This window comes from Poecile atricapillus, chromosome 4 (assembly GCF_030490865.1).
Source record: "Poecile atricapillus isolate bPoeAtr1 chromosome 4, bPoeAtr1.hap1, whole genome shotgun sequence".
NCBI classification, from domain to species: Eukaryota; Metazoa; Chordata; class Aves; order Passeriformes; family Paridae; genus Poecile; species Poecile atricapillus.
The window spans coordinates 37,932,545-37,950,367 of record NC_081252.1 but is presented as its reverse complement, the minus strand read 5'-3'; the positions used below and the strand labels follow the sequence as shown (position 1 = coordinate 37,950,367).

At 35.5% G+C, this 17,823-nt stretch overlaps 1 protein-coding gene across 2 annotated transcripts in view; it reads right to left on the bottom strand.

Annotated features, from left to right (window-relative positions):
- TLL1 (tolloid like 1) overlaps nt 1–17,823 on the bottom strand; it is a 128,219-nt gene that overhangs the window by 35,206 nt on the left and 75,190 nt on the right. The window contains exons 7-12 of one of the 2 annotated variants that reach the window (XM_058839014.1): nt 17,647–17,752; nt 14,668–14,792; nt 8,122–8,237; nt 3,047–3,149; nt 1,735–1,851; nt 656–801 (exon numbers count right to left, since the gene is read on the bottom strand). In XM_058839014.1, coding sequence (XP_058694997.1) covers nt 656–801; nt 1,735–1,851; nt 3,047–3,149; nt 8,122–8,237; nt 14,668–14,792; nt 17,647–17,752 — 713 coding nt within the window. Of the gene's footprint in view, nt 1–655; nt 802–1,734; nt 1,852–3,046; nt 3,150–8,121; nt 8,238–14,667; nt 14,793–17,633; nt 17,753–17,823 lie in introns of those variants that run through there. The other variant, XM_058839015.1, reaches the window with a different exon arrangement.

The following is a 17,823-nucleotide window of genomic DNA, read 5'->3' as shown; positions in this document are numbered from 1 at the left end:
TCTTGCCAAACACTGCTGAAGCATAGTCAAATAAAACAAATCAAGTCAAAGTATGCTACTAAATGTATCTACAAAGTTCAAGTTGGTGTGTCATGTAGGAATAAAACAGACATATGAAATACTACTTTTTCTTTTTTATGTGTTAGTTTACCACTGTTTAGCAATGTTATACACAGCTTGATATGATACAAGTATGATGACTCACTGTAATATAAAATAATTTATTTTTTTTTTCCTCACTGAATATAGGTTTGTGATCTGAATATTAGTTTTAGGGTTTTTTCCTTTTCAAAGCAGAAGCCAAAAAACAGTGTTTTTTTTTCCTCCAGAAACATACCCATTTTTGACAATAAGATTTAGCAAAGATAAAAAGTCCTGGTTAATTAACAGAATACTGAAGTAGTCCTTCTGAGTTGGATTATGTACTTGGTAAAATGTGAATATCCTCAGTAATTTAAACATTCTAATTCAAAAATTAGTGATAACATAAAAAACCTTTAATTGTGAAAATTTCTGGGGAAGAGAAACTATCATGGATTCTGGAGTTAATTTTTCATAGAGAATTCTTAAATTAATTCACAGGTTTAATAAATGTTCCCATAAATTTAACAGTCAGCCACTAGATGCTTGTCTGAGATTAGATAAAAGGCTTTACCTCGAATGCTTGAAAGGTTAATCCTACATTGTAGTTTTCTGACACTGTTATTTTCCACACACATTCCTTCATTGGTCTGTAGTCGTCAGGATAATTGGGAGACTGGATCTGGCCTTCATTTTTGTGAATTTCACCTCCACAAATAGCTGATAAAAGCATAACAATTTACTGTCAGTAATGACATTTTCTGTAATGTCCTCATGCCCCAACAGACATCATATGCTCTCATTCCCAAAACTAATAATAAAATTGTTCTGGAAAGCACTTAAATCTATCAAGGATAAATTATTGAAAACACAATTGATTAATTGATTTAAGCCATTATATGTATTTCAGTTAGCAAATATAATTTAGCATTTCTGATAGCTCTAAACCTGTCTACAGTGTTGAGGATGAATGTGTAATCATGGATAATCTGAATCTATACATTCTACAGAATATATTTAAAAAGTCAAAATAATTAAATTTTTATTCACCCTTGAAATATAGTTCATAAATATTCTTCATTAATATTTATTAACCTTTAGAAAGAGACAAATGAAAGCAAAATCTCTCATTTTATAATGATCTATGCATTTTAATCTACAGTTTTTCACTCCAAGCATTCATGCAGTTTGATGAAACAGTTAATAGGAATAAAAAGTATTTTCACAAAAAATACAGGTCCTATTTTAAACAGGTGAACGTTGACTTGCTAATATACCCAAAGTGCACGGGTGCCTTTGTTAACTATTCCCAGAGTATGTGGAAAATATGAGACAGATTTTTCTGAAGGATAAACAGAAAGTACACACAGAAATCTTCACAAACACTAAGCACAAGAACATGCATATTTAGTTAATTAAAGACCGGTAAAAAATGTTTATGATTATCACCAGTGATTTCCCTGAAAATGAGCTCAGCAGAAATCTGATCACAGGAGGAGTTTCAGAATGCCCTGTCTAGTAACTTAGCACCTACTGTCTCTTAGTGATGAAATACTAATTTCATATATTAATTATGGTGGAGGATGATGAATACCAAAAGGTTAATATTTTTCTTCCATAATCAATTCCATTTTAATGCTATAAGAGGCTTACCTTCATAAATTGCCGCAAAACCTTTCCCAACCCAGTTGCTGCTGCTGCGGAACTCAATCCACATCCTGCTGTCGGTGGATGTGAGGACTTCTGGCAGTTTGTCACCACAAAACCTGCCTAAAAACATGCAACCAGTAACTGCATTTTCTGCCGCCTCTGAAGCCAAATGCTGCAAACATTTATACAAGTGTTTAACATTATAAGCAGAAGTAGCAAAACCAGCTCAGTGGAACTATTCATACGCTTATGGTCAAGCACATGTGTTTCTGCAGATCAGGACCTAACACACAAAGATTTTATTATAAAGCTTTCAGAACACTTCACTGCAGTCAGACTCACAAGTCTAAAACCTTAGGGGAATTAACAAAAAAAATTATTGTTAGAAATTGTTTCTATACATACAAACACATGAGTTTTGAAAGGGGAAAGTCAGTACTAATCTTAAGAAAGCAACACAATGTACATCACAGTAATACAGCTCATTGCACCTAAGGGCCAAAGAGATTTAAAAAGTAACATCTAAATTACCTATTCTATATAACCCTCTTAAATTTTGCATAGGTAGGCAAAATTTCTGTTTTTCTAGTTGGTAGGGAACAGGAGAAGAGGACAGTTACTGTCTAGTCTTAACTGTTCTTTATTTTCTGTTCAAGGTCAAGAAAACAGACATTCCTGTTAGAGAGCTGTCCTCCGTATCTGGGCACTAGCATTATGGGGGGTGAAATCTTCCCACCAACGTCCTGAATTAAAGTAGGATGACTGCACCTTTTACATTTCAGTTGCAACTCAAAATTAGTTCATTATTACTTTGTGTCTCGTCTCTGCAAGAGCAAGGAAGGACACCCAAAGAACAAATAAAAGCAATCTACTCATAATCTTAAAGAAGCAATCTACACATAATCTTAAAAGAACAGGCGCAGAGCTTGTAAGAACAATTCTACAGCAGGTGCATATTCTCATCATGTGAGCTATGAATTTCCCATCACATGCTCTGCAGAGTTATCTGTAAACTACTTCCCTATTTCTCTGCAAAAAACCTATGGCAGCTTCATAATTCAATATCCATAAGTGAAGCAAAATCTTGCACATTTTGTAGTTGGCATCTTTCCACACTTGCAGCTGGATAATGGCAAGCTGCAGTGAAAGGAAGGCTTGAAGTCAAGGCCATTAAGAGGGGCTTTTTCCCCATCCCTAAGTTTAGACACGTTCTGGACACCTAAAACCCAAGAGGTTTGTTGTGGGTTCAGCATCAGGTCCACTGAGCCCAACGAGTGAGGTGCAGCAGACGGTGCAGCGTTTAACAGTTGCATACCAAGCAGAGAGGATTTTCTCCAGTAGCCATCTCTTACTTCAATATAGTCGTACCAACAGAGACTGCTCTTGTAAAGGTCCATGGTGGTAAAGTTTAAAACGATCTGCAATCAGATGAGAAGGTCTAAATAAATTGTGTGTGGTAAAAAAAAGAAAAACAATCCCAACAAAATTCTGAAGAACTGAAGCCAGAGTGGTCACCTGTAATGGGATGCCAACCATTTAGACATTTAATTATCCTCTCCTCAATTATTTCTTTGGCTAAGTAAAGGTTTCCCAGGAACATGAAAAGTTTATTTTACTTAATCTTATATATTTGAGCAGATTTACGACAAACTACTCACATTCAATTGCTCACAGGGAGTTTTGTACAGAGAAATAAAAACTTGAGAATGCTAATTAGAGTAATATAATTTTAAGTATGCTACTTGATAATCCACTGCCAATTCCTCTTCCATTACATTTTGACTATAATAAGCAATGACTATAATCAGCTGCAAATAAAAAAAAATAAAAATCATTGTTTTATTTTGGTTTCTGCTTCTCCTACTGCTGTTTTGACAAGATATTTTACTCTCTGACACATAAATGTTGACAATGTTGGACAATAATTCTGAAAACAATTTCACTAATAGGAAATGGTATACCATTAATGGTATCCCTTAATGATTCTTAATAAAACTTTAATAAAGCTTTTTATACAGAAATCTGAGTTCTGCACATTCCTGGAACTTTTGAACTTGGACTTCAAGTGTTATTGAGAATATCTGTAAACAGGCATATTTTCTATACTCACTACAAGGACTACCCTTATATTAAATTACATTACCCCTGTTTTAGAAGCATTAATTCTAAACTGCCATAAACTTACACTTTTAACACAGGAATAGGATTTGTCCTGATCAGACATTGACACAATAGCTACAGTTTAAACCCTGACTGATTGGAATAGTCTTAGCATCCCGTCCTGCAATTACAGGGATAACTCCAAAAGAGCAGATTAAAAGTTATTCACATTTTGTATTATAAAATCATTTTCAATAATACCTTTTTATTGGATTTAGGTGTATTTAGAAAAACAATTAATCTTCTTCAGAATCAGTTCCGCAGTGCACATAAATAAATATGAGCTAACTGAAATTCTTCTCTATTCACATTTGAGCATAGAATTGGTATTATCTTAGCTTTGATTCTAGAAATTCACAATTGAAACTTCCCTTTATAAAACAAACACAGATTGCTTCACAGTAGCAGATACCTCACACTGCAAAAATACATTTCCATGGCAGCCTATGGAGCAGCTGTGAGTGTCAATTGAAAGGAGAGGAATTTACCCCTAGTCCAGTTACTAGGAAAAAAAATTTAACACCATAACTGGAAAAATGAACCACAGACAGTCAGATAAGATGGTTTAGTTCCATCTCAAACTTCTCTGTTTCATGCACTCTTTCATGGATATTTAACCTGAGGGACATTTTGCCTTAACTATTTGGGCAGTCCTTCAGGAAGGTGAAGATATAAATGCACAAATATTAACAGAATTCCAAAACCACCTATTTACCATGAGAAATATGAAGAGCTGGCTAAAAATAGAAACATTCATATGCTTTACTCTGCTTCAGTTTTTTAATACATTTCCAAATCCTATTGAATCTACTTCAGAGGATGGCAGAGAGATCATTCTCTCATTCACATAGCAATTCTCTCTCCATGGCAGAATTTTTCTCCTTCTACTCTTCCTTCAAATAACGAGACTACACCAGCTACAAAAGTTTTGTTCTCCTCAAATCGTCCACTTTGCAGTTCAGATTCCCTCTAAACTCCTACCTTCTTTTTTTCCTCAAAACGTAAGTAGATAACTCTGCATTTAGCCATACTGCTTGAAAATCCTGCTGCCCTCATCAGTCTCATCCTTTTCCAGCCATGCCAGCTTTACCCCCTCATCTGTGCAGTCAAAGGGGTTCACAAGGGGAAGCCCTTTTTCTTTGCCCTGATGAGATGCAGACAGCTGCTTGAACTAATCCAGCTGGCTCTGCTGGAAGCAGGCTACAGAAGCCACAACCTATACCTCTTTCATTGCTTCAGCTCCTCAGAGCCTGGAGGTCTCACAAGTTTAGCCACAAGTTTTCCTTTTTCCATGACACAGCTGAAACATTGCATTTCTTCTCTGTTCTGTGTTTGGAAACTCACCTTTTTCCAAGCCTTAGTTGCCATGATAGAGTTGGCAAATGGTTTCACTTAGCTGTGATCATGTCAATGTCTCAAAATGATGCTGTCTAAATGGAAATGGTTAAAATTTAATGAGCCTCCTCAATGGCCCCTGCTTTTGAAACTACATGAAATAACCTTCACAGCCTTTTCTCACTCTGTCATGCCAAGGTATTTGATGATACAGCAGTTTCTTAACACTGACCAGAATTCATTAGCTGTACATAGGCAGAACCCCCAATCTGTCACAGCATGATTTCTGGTCATGAACCAAACAAGTTTAAATATATTTAAGATTCTGATTTGCTATTCTGCAAAGTATTAAACAGAGCTACAGACAAGGTAGAGCTTGTTCAAGGGGACAGAACGGCTGAGAGGCTTCCCAGGAAAAACAATCAATGGGTATTTGTCAGCACAATTAAAGAATTATTGATTACACAGCAGATTCAGTTGCAGCTTCCAAGAGAATGTATCATACCTCCTACTGCCTGAGATAAAAAAGCACAAAATATACAACCTGTAATATGAACCAAGGTTTCTGCAGGTGGCGTTTTTTACCCATATCAATCAAGGATTTTCTGGCCTATTTTAAGTCTCACATAAAACATTAAGGAAAATTGAAAAGTAGAATAACCTATTCAAAAAGGCAGACTCAAATAAAACACTGTCACAGTTGCAACTCTCCCTATGTCAATAAAATTTCTACACACCAGAAGGCAGGATTCACCCTGGCTGGGGGCATACAGCAATAACACCATCCTCCCTCTGAGACTTTTCTGTGTACAGGTACACCTAGTACAGCTTTGACAGCTACAGTTTACCATGCAGTCTTAGGTCTCAAAAGCAAAAAGTGAATGGACTACCTTGTTTTACTAATAGGAACACACATCTTTTACATTGGTTTGGCAATTCATGATAGAAAAGGGAATTCTACAACTAGTGCATGAGACTGCAGTCCCAGCCTTCATTAAATTTCTTGTCATCAAATATCAGAAGAGTCCTTATTTGCAGAAAGAAGCATGGATAGAAGTAGTCCACATAAGTTCTGCTTATACAGCAGAATGCTAAATCTCAATAAGTAAATAAAAGAGAGCTAGGCAAAGCCTTTTCAGTTTATTTTTAGGTGACTAAAGTGCTCACTGACCTTTGAGAACATGACACGATGCACTCACATATACTCTAATCTCCACACAATATTCCTGAGATTTATCAAGGCCAAAGCAGCAAAGGAAAAAAATATGTTTAATTTTCCCTTCATTATATGAATGTGTTATCACTGTCTACTGAGAAAAATTGGGATCAAGTATAATGCTTGTCCAAGGTATCATGATATATGCATTAGCTAATATTTAGACCTCATGGCTGTAAGTAGGGTTCTTTATCTAAAGAAAGTCCTATGGGAATAGCATGGACAGAACAGACTTTTTGACATTAGCACAAATATAATTTACTTTATTCTTGCTGAACTATATGGACACTAGAGAGCTGGGGGAAATAACAGTGCCCTATGGACATTACTTGTCATGTAGAATGTCAACTAGAAAATTCTGCTTATTCTGCCACTTTTGGGGCAGGAGGTAAATTAGGAAAGGAGCCAGTCCTCTCACGTTGCTGACTTCAGCACAGGGGCTTTCCCCCATTAATATTTTGTCCAGTATAATACAGCTTCAGTGGTAGTTACAAACATAAGACTTTTTATTATATTACAAACATATTAATATTACACTGGTGTCTATAGATAGGCCTAGACCAAATTGGAGTATGCTATAAATACTTAAACATCAACATTAACTCACACATTACTATTTTTTTCAAGAGCAAATAATTGTTGATGAACACACTTTTTAAAAATTATTTTTTAATGGAGTGGTGGGAAAAAAACCTAAGCCATTTTTGTTGTTATCACAGTAATGTCTAAAACGCAACACAAGTAATGGGGACATAAATTTACTATCTAGAGTAATTTTCATCCTTTGCACAAACATTCTCTTATTCATCTCTTCATTTATTTTCCCTGACAACCCGCTGAGCCACCCTTTTCCTCCCAGCAGAGAGTGTTTAGTTTTCCTCCTGTCACTGGCTCTTGCCCAGAGGAGGGCAAACACTCTCCAAATGACTTTGCTTTCATTCCCCACAGTAGAAAATGCCCTTACAGCTCCTCAGGATCTATTGGAACATCAAGAATATATATTTCCTGGTGTCTACCAGGACCCTGACCTGAAAGAAACATGGAATAAAGTAATATAATCAGGAGAAAAAAAAGTCTACTTCACACATAGTGGGAGACTTCTGAGACAAATGACTGAAATATCTGGGGGCAAGTGCTCGGTCTTCCTATTTGAACTTGCCAGTACTGAATCTGTTAGATTCTATATTTCAAGTCTTTGGATTCTGTATTTTAGTCCTTAGTATTTGACTGCTTGATATCAGCCACTACTTCATGTAAGAAAACTTACTTCCTTTTTCCTGAATATTTTGTCTCAGCTGAAGCTTTCTATCACTCCCTCTATCCTTTTTTGTTTTGAAACAGCCTGATATTTGAGCCAATAATTTAAAATAAGATCTAGCTAGCACATTTTTAAAGTGTATACAAGAAGGACAGGTTTTGTTTCAGTAGGATGATACATTTCTCTCCAAACTCTCTCTCACCAAGCCCATTTTTTCCTCCCACTGTTTTTCCCATAAAATTGATCCCCAGAAAGTAAAACTATATGCACTAGAACCAGTTCCAGGGAACACCCACCATGACACTTTCCTTACTAATGTTATTACAGTTTCATCTTAGAAACACCTTATTGAACACACTAAGAACTTCCATATTTGCTTTGAAAATAGTATCTGTGTCTTGATAAAGGAATGTTAAAATACCTTCTCTCCTGGGGTCACAGAGATTCTCCATATGCAGTGTGTGTAGGAAGGATAACCATTTGGAAAACCAGGAGAAGAAAAGTTGCCTGTAGATTCCTGCAGTGTTTCTCCACAGGCTGAAAGAAACAAATTACAGTAAAACCATAAAATTTAATGTGCCTAACAGAGAAAAATGCATCTTTCCAATATCTACTCAGAATACATTTAACTCACTGCAGATGCAGAATGGAAAATAAACTAGTTAGTTTACAATTTATTCGAAGCTGTGATTTTAAGCCAGTCTGACATTTATTCCATTTTATGCAGGATGTTGTTATTCCATGAACTATTTCACTTGTGTGTTGTCTGCTGACATAACCAAAATTATGGCAGTCTTAAAAATATCATTGCTGTCAATCAACTGCAATATTATACATAGAACTCTTCGGTAATTAAAATAAAAGTTAGACATCCTTTAAAAACTAAAACAAATGCTAGCACAACATGCCTTGCATCAAACTGAAATTTTGTCAGTGGTTTCATTAATTTAGTCCTTTACCCACATGAAAAACTGATTGGATTTAAACTCATTTATGTTGGTACGGAAAACTAAATCTTTTATTTGACAAAGTCTCCTAGCAAAAGTGATTTGTAGAGATATGAGTAAAAAAAACCAAGCAAATGTAAAGTCTTAAAATACCAAAGGCTTTTATACTCTTTATTACTGAAAATTTTAGCAAGCTTCTCTCACCTGTCAATCATGCTGTTAGATGCTGGTGGATGTTGGCTAATAAATCAACTTCACACTGAAATACAATATGGAAGTTACTGCCACTCTCTACCATTAAAACTGATTTTGGTAGGGTGTTGCACCTTAGTCATCTTTTTTGATCTTAATTTTTTTCACCCACTAATTTTGCAGACATCATAGAGATATGAATTTGATATTATCTCATGACTAACAGTGTAATCAGATCTGCAGTGCTTCCAAATTACAGGGGTACCATTGCCAGCAGGTGAACAATTCGGTCATCAAAATGCCAATGAATTATAAATGTTCTGGAAAATCTTTAAATAAAGAAGACAAAGGAAAGGATTGCTTATGACAAGGTCAGACAATGCAGCTGTAAGGGCTGTTTTGTTAAAATGCATCTAAGATGTGATCGGACAACTACACTGTTATGTCAGGCGTAAATTACATTTGAGGCATTAAATATGCACTCTGACACTCAAATGGTTTTCATGATGAGGAGAGAAAGGAAAGATTGGCATGGCCCTCAAGAAGAATAATACCTAAAGCCACCATCACTGTGTCCTTTAGGAATGAAACGTGAAAAAAATTTCCTCCCTTCATTTAAAAAATGTGGTTTTATCTTTAAAAAATTGCAGGCAGCCACAGCAAATGACATTTCTACACAAAGCCTTTTCAGTGAAAAGGCTATATCTGTCATTAACCACAATTTATTTTTAACACAATGAATGCAAAGTCATTTAAGTTGCAGAGTCCTGTCCTGGGTTCCCCCAGAGCTGGTGAACTATGCCACAGCTTAGAGTGCGTAAGGAAAGCATGTCAGAAAAAGCCAACAGTGAAATTGTTGGAGTAGAGGACAGTAGGGCCCAAAGATGAGACATCCACAAGAATCCAAGCACTCCTCTCACTCTTTTTAGAGCCCTCTCTTATTCTTCCCCTTGTGCATGGTTTCATTAAGACTACGCTGGAACATTCCATGCTTCATATACAGAAGATGTGTACAGACCTAAAACAATGGCTTAAAAGTTGCAAAAGGAATCATGTAACTTTTTCCCCCACCACCAGGAATTACAGAATAAAGGTATTTAATATGAAAATTTACCTTATATCCTTATTACATTCCTGGGATCTCTCTATCAAACTTAAATTATTTTCAGAAATATCTCTAAATTTAACAGAAGCGTAAGAAAACTTGTAAGTAGATTGCTTCTACTAAGAATTAACACAATCAGAACTTATAAAATGCACTTGGGCTTTATGTGTTTTGCCATACTTATCTTTTCATTTAAAATTCTTGATTACTCAAGGGAACTATAACAGGAACAGCTTATGCCAATCATTAGTTGAATTATTTTCTATGGGATCTGAGCTCTAGGCTGGCTTCCAAAGCTGCAGTAGACAGGGAGATATTTGGAAATTTCTTGTTGAAAAGCACATTTCTCAATAACGGGAAACAGGTAAAATTCTATCACTAGAGAATGTAAAGGTTTTCTTTGTATTTGGACTGTAGCAACTGCAGCATTCATGACTAGGCTTATAAAACAGAATATTATTTTTTTTTTACTGTATAATGGCCCACTAGTAATGAAATCCACATTGGGAGAGAAATGTGGAAGGAAAATGAACGGTAGGGGCCACGCATTTAAATTTCATTTCATACTTATTTTAATATATTTCAAGTCAGAAGATATCAATTACAACTTCAATCTTATATGGCTGTGTTTTATAAAGCATATGTACATTTTTATTCCTTTGTTAATCATACACATTTTTCAAGGTTTTCTCTTATGCTTTTTCCTCCTTTCAAATGTCATGCTTTATATCAATTTTACTAGGCTAGACCACTTGCAGAAATGCCACTTTAGCTTTCCCCACACACATACTCTAGCCATAAAAGCCACTCTCTTCTGTTTTATAGCTTGAGAAGGTTAGACATCTAATAAGACTTTCCATGGTTAGGAGAGGGAAACTATTTTTGCTTCTCCTTGTAAAGATTAGCAGTGGGTGTAGGCAGCAGGTAGATTATGTGCTTATAAGAAGCAATTCCAGCCAGTGTGCTCTGCAGCAGTGTTTAATTACACAGCCTGTGTGAGACACCTCTCTGGGCTGGCCTACACACATGGTCAAGTCCCATCAAGGATTACTGTGAAATCTGCAAATGATAAAGCCCTGATCCTCCAGGACACTTAGAGAACCAAGTCTCATTTCTTTGTACATAGCACTAGCAAATGCATACTACAATTTATGGCTAATTTGAGTTCACCCTTTTTCTGTAAGTTCTTTAACACTTAGACACAAGTCTGTACAACTATACATATATGGCATATAAAGCTGCCCCAGAGCCCTAAAAATGCCTACTGCTGATCATGTTCTTGTTAAATCAAAACTTAAATCAGTTTACTACAACTCAGGGTCTTATTATTGACTTGATTTCTCTTCATAGTTATAGGGAAACTGTCTTAATATAAAAACTCTAATTTTCCATATGCAGTGAACAAAGGCTGACTTTTGAAGGTGAATATTCTTTTCAAATCTAATAGGGATGGCAGCAAGTTAAGACTGAGGAACAGTGAGAACAGGACAAAAAAGAGACAGTCTTCATCTTTCATCTGCTGTTTTCTACACACACTGTCACAGACCCAAGCAATTTGTAAATTTGCTGAGCTTTGTCCATCCACCTTCTCTTCTTCTAAACAGATTTCTCCCACCAGTCCAGGACTCCTTTCCTATCCAATCTATGCAGTCTCACTCTACTCACTTATTTTTTTGTTCTCTCTTTTGGCATGTGAGTATCTTTCTCCATCATTTCTTATTCTATTGCTCCTAAAAAATTACATATAAATGTTAACTATAATTTCTGCATAAAACTATAGAGGCAGACCTGTGTTGAAATTTTAGCAGCTAGAAGAAAACACATTTTATCACTCAGACTGTCTGAAAACCACTGTAACACATCCAGCCTTGAAGTTCGAGTATTCTCAAACACCAAGACACTCAAAATTCAAAATCAGATTGGCAGAGGAAGGACTTCAACTTAGTTGTTTTCTTTCCCTATATTATTCCATCACATAACAATATAATTTGATTTTAAAATGTAACAGATCCCTATCAGCAATTATGTTAAAAACAAACCAAAATTGCTGTTGCTACATTTTAGAGACCTGGCATTTACCCTGCTGCTGAAAGGCACGCTATCAAATCTCACTCTTTGGCTTCACCAGTCTCAAAACTGTTTCTTGGTCAGTAAGCCCCTTCCTGAATAATGACCCTAAATATCCGGACTAGCTAAAACACCCTGGAAGACTTAGCTGCTTCCCTGCTGTGAGGATCACCTGTATTTTCCCAGCAACCCTGAGCTCAACTTCATGTTCATGGGCCCCAGAAAAAGACTTGGACCTCCAACTGTTTGCAGAAATAATTTGAACTCCAAACAAAACATGCAGAATACTATAAAATTCTTTATCATAAATGAAAATGCTGGAAAATGCTGATTAAGTCATTGTTTTCTGCATTTTCATTGCATTGCATTTAAGGCAGCAAAAATGAACACATGAAATAATTCAGATAATTATTAAGGATTGAAATAGTCACTGCTATTTTATCATAAGCAGGCATCTTGATTAATATCTTTTGTCTGAAATAGAAAATAAAACATATCTCCAAAACCAACACAGTATGAGGGATTTTATTGCTATATACTATAATGATCTTTACTTGATTCTTTACATAAAACCAAAATCTCTATGTCTGTCTGAATTATCAGTTTCAGTATTTGCTGGAAAATTTATTAGAAGAAAAGAACTGCGCAATTTTCAGAGATTTGCTTTCTTTATTGGATTCAGTTTGCATTGTGTTATTCAGCTAATGCAGCTTCTATTAAAAATATTAACTGAAAAAAACAGCATTTTAAATAGTATGCTATTTAACATTTGTAGAAAAAACTGCTTTTTTTCTGTCTTAAAACTGACTTTCTTTTATGGCATGGCTCACCTAAGTGAGGCTGGAAAGACAATTCGTTTTATTCCAAATTTTGCAAAGCTGGGTGCCAGAAAAGGAGCATAATCCTTTAACCACCATTCATTTTTATTTTTCATGTGAACCATGTTCACCAGTGCTGCAAAGAAGTATCTTACTTTTCAAGTGCACACTGCTACTGAAAAACCACAGTGGTTTTGCAATACTGTGAAATGAACTTTCAACAAGACTTTCATGACATTGAAAGAAATTTGAACTGACAGTACGTTTTCATGACATATGAAAAGGATATTTTCTCTGAATGACTCTTTGAACATTAGCATAAAATATACATTGCATCTTCTACAAAGTGAAAGTAGAAAGTGCATATTAGAATATTACATACATACTAAAAGACTAGTTTATAATTTCTTTCCTTTTTTTCTCTAAGTCAATATGATCTTTAGATACTACCTACTTGCATAGCAGTTTTACTTTTATAGACTATTTTTTCCTCCAAAATATGTCTTTTATCAAAATATAATTGTGTATTTTTTTTGTGTTTATGAAATTGTTGCTCTCTAGATGCTCTCATTAGAAATAATGCTGCCAAGTGTGTCATTTTTAAAGCACTTTCTGTACCAAAAGGAAAGAGAAAAAATTGTTCCCAAAGGAACGGCTGTTACAGAAAAGGTGTTTAAGTGGTTTTTGCTCTGGCAGGCCCAGAAGCTCTGTGCATGTTCTCAGAATATACAAGACTAAGACCCAGTGTACTTGCAGCACAAAGGAAAAGTGTATTTCAGCTGTACAGTGTACACCAAAATACACATTGAACATGATTGCACATCAGAATCCCCAGATCTTCAGTAGATCCCATTGCTGCTGGTACAAACTTGAAGCAACTCCATTACTTTAATTCTTTAGTCTTTTTGTATTGACCAGTTGGTTAAAAGTGGCACTATATCTAAGTTGAAACAGGTCATGAGATGTCATTAATTCCCATGAGGAGCAGTAGGGCTGTAAGCCTGTGTGGCACAGAGCTGGGATGTCTAGCCTCCCTCAAGGATCTTGCTGGTAAATTCTGTCTGAGATGACATTTCTGAACTTCTTTGGTTGACACCAAAGGTTAACTGTGGTATCAGCAGTAACTAAAGCAAGGAAATTAAAACCTTTTCCTTTGAGTTTTCCACCATTCTGGCAGCACTTAGTGAAGAAAGAGCACTAGAGAACAACATGAACCAGAGTGTCTGGGTTACTCCAGGCTCGCCACTGATGTCACTGAGGCAGACAGCAACTCTACCACAGTATTTTGAGATGATAAATTAATATGCATTCAAATTACAGGATGACAGAATTAGGCAGAAGATATTAAAATTGTAAATGCATCTGTTAAAAATGTAGAAATTTTGTAGTAAAATCTAACCATCTAATCAACACAAGAGTTTACAATCTAGTTGTCCTCGCTTCTTCTATTGACAAATTTTGAAAAAATATAATGGATTCACAGTCGAGTGTAGTAATTCACTTTGCTCCTTCTGCACTCCACTTGAATCCAAATAAAGGACTCCAGCCAGTATGCAAACCAGAAGTGATATCAAGCATCTTTTTCTAGATGTTGAACAGCTAAGAAAAACAGATTGAAATGTCATGTTGTTTCATACAGTTCATGTGTCCTTAGGTGCTTTGCGTTCCAGTGACCTTATCCATAAGATTTTTTTTATTATTTGATTCCTGAGCAGCCTGTCAGTTGCCAACACAGAAAGAGAATATTGAGCAGCTGACTCAAAAAGTTTATCATTCCTCTTGAACAACAAGTCAAACAGTTGCTAGTATGTGTTTTTTGTTTGTTTGTGGTGCAATACCTGGACATCTATACAGCTTTCTTGCCTGTGCAATATCTCCTTTACTTAGACGGGTACGCTGGCCAATGGCAGGTCGTATACCATTGTCATCACGGGAAGGGAGAATGGTATCCAGAAACATGCCCCTAAAAAAAAAAAAAAATAAAAATAGACCCCAAAAACCCCTATCAGGTTTCTGTCATAAAACTCTCCAAGTTCCATGAATGTATACCTGTTTTGTAAATCTGCTTTTTAATAGGAGGGTACAATACAGCACTTTAAATTCAGACAGCATGCTGTAAAATTCCTCAGGTTGGCAAACTTTATGTAAAGTTACCAAAAAAGAATCTTCTCTCAGTACACCAATTAACATATCAGCTTTTATATTTCTTCTAAACAAGAGGAAGATGATCTCTTACTACTGTTAAGACTACACAGGGAAAAGACACTGCTGTTAAGTCATTGCTACATGGAAAAAAAGTTAAAAATTGCATTAAAATACATAAGTTAATCTTTAGCACAAAATTCTTAATCACAAAGTTTCTATTTATAACAAAGTTTTTATGAGAAGGCCTATAGTCTGACTTACAAGTGAGAGCAGGTAAAGTCAAAAACATTTGCCAATCATGATTGTGTTAAGTGTTGTAAGACATTTAACTCCACTCTAGCTGCTGACACTTTCAAAACAGAAATGCTTACTTACCAGCCTTAACTTGCCTCACAATAAAATATATCAACTTACCATAAGTGATTTTAGTGACATTAACCTTAAATGACAAGACATCATAGAACATTTGTTCCAAATGTGCAGTTTATTCAAAATTTCCCAGATTTTAAATATGATCTAAAATATTTTGGTATACTAAAATAAATTTTAATAGAGTAAGATACAAAATTACATTCTATTATCATGTTGAAGAATTTAAAAGCACTCAAATCCCATAAAATAGATGTTAGCAGAAGAATATGATTCTCTAGTCTCTTTTTATTTAATTTTTTTAATAGTCACTTGTATACCTGTAGGGCTTTTATTGAAAACTAAAACCAGTACTTTCAGACATAACATAGATCCAAAAATTAATGAACAGCAAGGATCTCTGTAGTTAGGAATACCATTTAGAAATGGTTTTTAAATTATAATAAATGAACCATTTTGAGTGTTGCAGATACATACTGCTCTCTTTATCCAGTCAGATTTTTTGAGGCATCACCAGAAATTCTGCAAAGACAGAATCATCTCAGGATGTTACCCTAAACAGTGAAATAAACTACATGTGGCATTAATCAGTTTCTAGAACTAAGGCACATTATTCTTTAGAAAGTGATTGCATCTATAAATTATAATTCAATTTTCCACTGAATTTCAGCACAACATCAAATTGATGCTTCTCATACTTTGAAAAACTTTGAAAACAATCCTCTCTTGAGCGTCTTAGCACTTTAATGAAGGAACATACTGTAAGTTCTAATACAGCATGAACAAAATCACTGTGTAGGAAGGACTAGAACTTCATGATGTTTTCTGACTACTTATCTGGGTGAGCGAAGTCTAACAAACAGCTGGCAATATGCCTCACTGTGCATGACTCACGCTTGCAGGATGAATTAGTGCAAATCAATACCCAGCCTCTGGGGTTTGCTGGTTTTAGACAGTATGAAGTAACAACCCCTTGTACCTTGGGGCAGGGCATGTCTACTCATGGCATTATCAGTTTTTGCCAGCTTGAAAAGTGGTGAGATCAGGGGCAACAAATCAAATTACCTTGATGTTGTCATTGCCCTAGGACTCGAGGGGCTTCTGTCTTGTTCAATTACTCTATTTTATACAGGTTTTTATAATCTCTTCCTTAAGGTAATGGTATGTGTAACTGGATTAAGCAATGTGACTAATAACTACCTCATGTGGCTCATTCCCATGCTCTTCCAGGGGTGAATTATGTGTATACTGAGTAATACAGCCTTTGGTTGGATTTTTATTTAATAATATAATTTATATTGAGAGAACAAACCAAAGAAATTTTCAAAAGTTGGTAAGGCTTTAGTGGTCCTCAATTTATTTCAAAGTATCAGATTGTCTAGTATTTTAAAATGCATGAATTGGAGAAAAAAATAAAACAACAACAAAAAAACCTAAAAAACACCCAAGCACGTAACTTTCCAAATTAATAATCTTTGTTGGGTGTTTTTGGAGGTTTCTTTTAATTTTACATTACTCTGGTATTTTTAGAGGATAATTAGTTGATGAAAGATAATAGGAGACTGGGTGAATGCCTTCTTCAGTTTTTCTCCTGAGTAGGGCTGACTTATGGGACCAGTTCTTTGTACAGCTCCCCACAACCTGCATCCTTTCAGAGAGAACCCCAATCAGTTACTAAGGAGCTGAGAATGGATCAGCCTGCAACAGGACAGAGCAGAACCGGGACAAGTCTTTATAATAAGGTTTTGAAGACAGTAACAATCTGTAAAAATAACTGAGAGGAGGCTGGAGCCTCTGTTATAAATGCTTGACTACAGTCCTTAGCAAAGTCTGTGGCTTGTGTGCTAGATATCCAAATAACCTGTGCTCTACCTGAATAATACGTAGTTATGAAAGTCTGCGCATCAAAGGAGATTTGTCTGTCAGAGAACAGATCATGTTACCCACAACATTCCTAGTCATTTCATTCATTTGACTTTTCTAAATTCAAATTTTTGTGGACAAAAAAAGAAAGTGAGTATCATGTAAAATGATCCAGTTTCCAGTTTATCTTGTCTGAAAATGTAAAGAACTGCAGAAAGATCAAAAGGCTGCTTTGAAACAGAACAGAAAAGAAATGCATTTTCAAATATAATTAAATTATTTTGAGTTAAAATAAGCAAGCTGTGCTTTGACTGCTGTAGGAATACTATATCGCAAGGGACATTTTAAGGGATTTCAAAATACTTCAAAAAAGCAGAGCTCTTAGCATTCACAGACAGGAATAGAATTAAAAGTCAAAAGGTATAACCTGAGACTCCAACCTTGAGAAGGTGTTCCTGGCATAGTGCATAATGCTGTCAAAGTCATATGGTTCCCCAAGGGAGTTCACCTCTCCAGGCTCCATCTTCAAAAAGTTATATTCCTGACCTACAAATGATTGATAATTATAGATTCTTTAACATCTTTTTTTCTGCAAAGATAAAAACTAAACAGGAAAA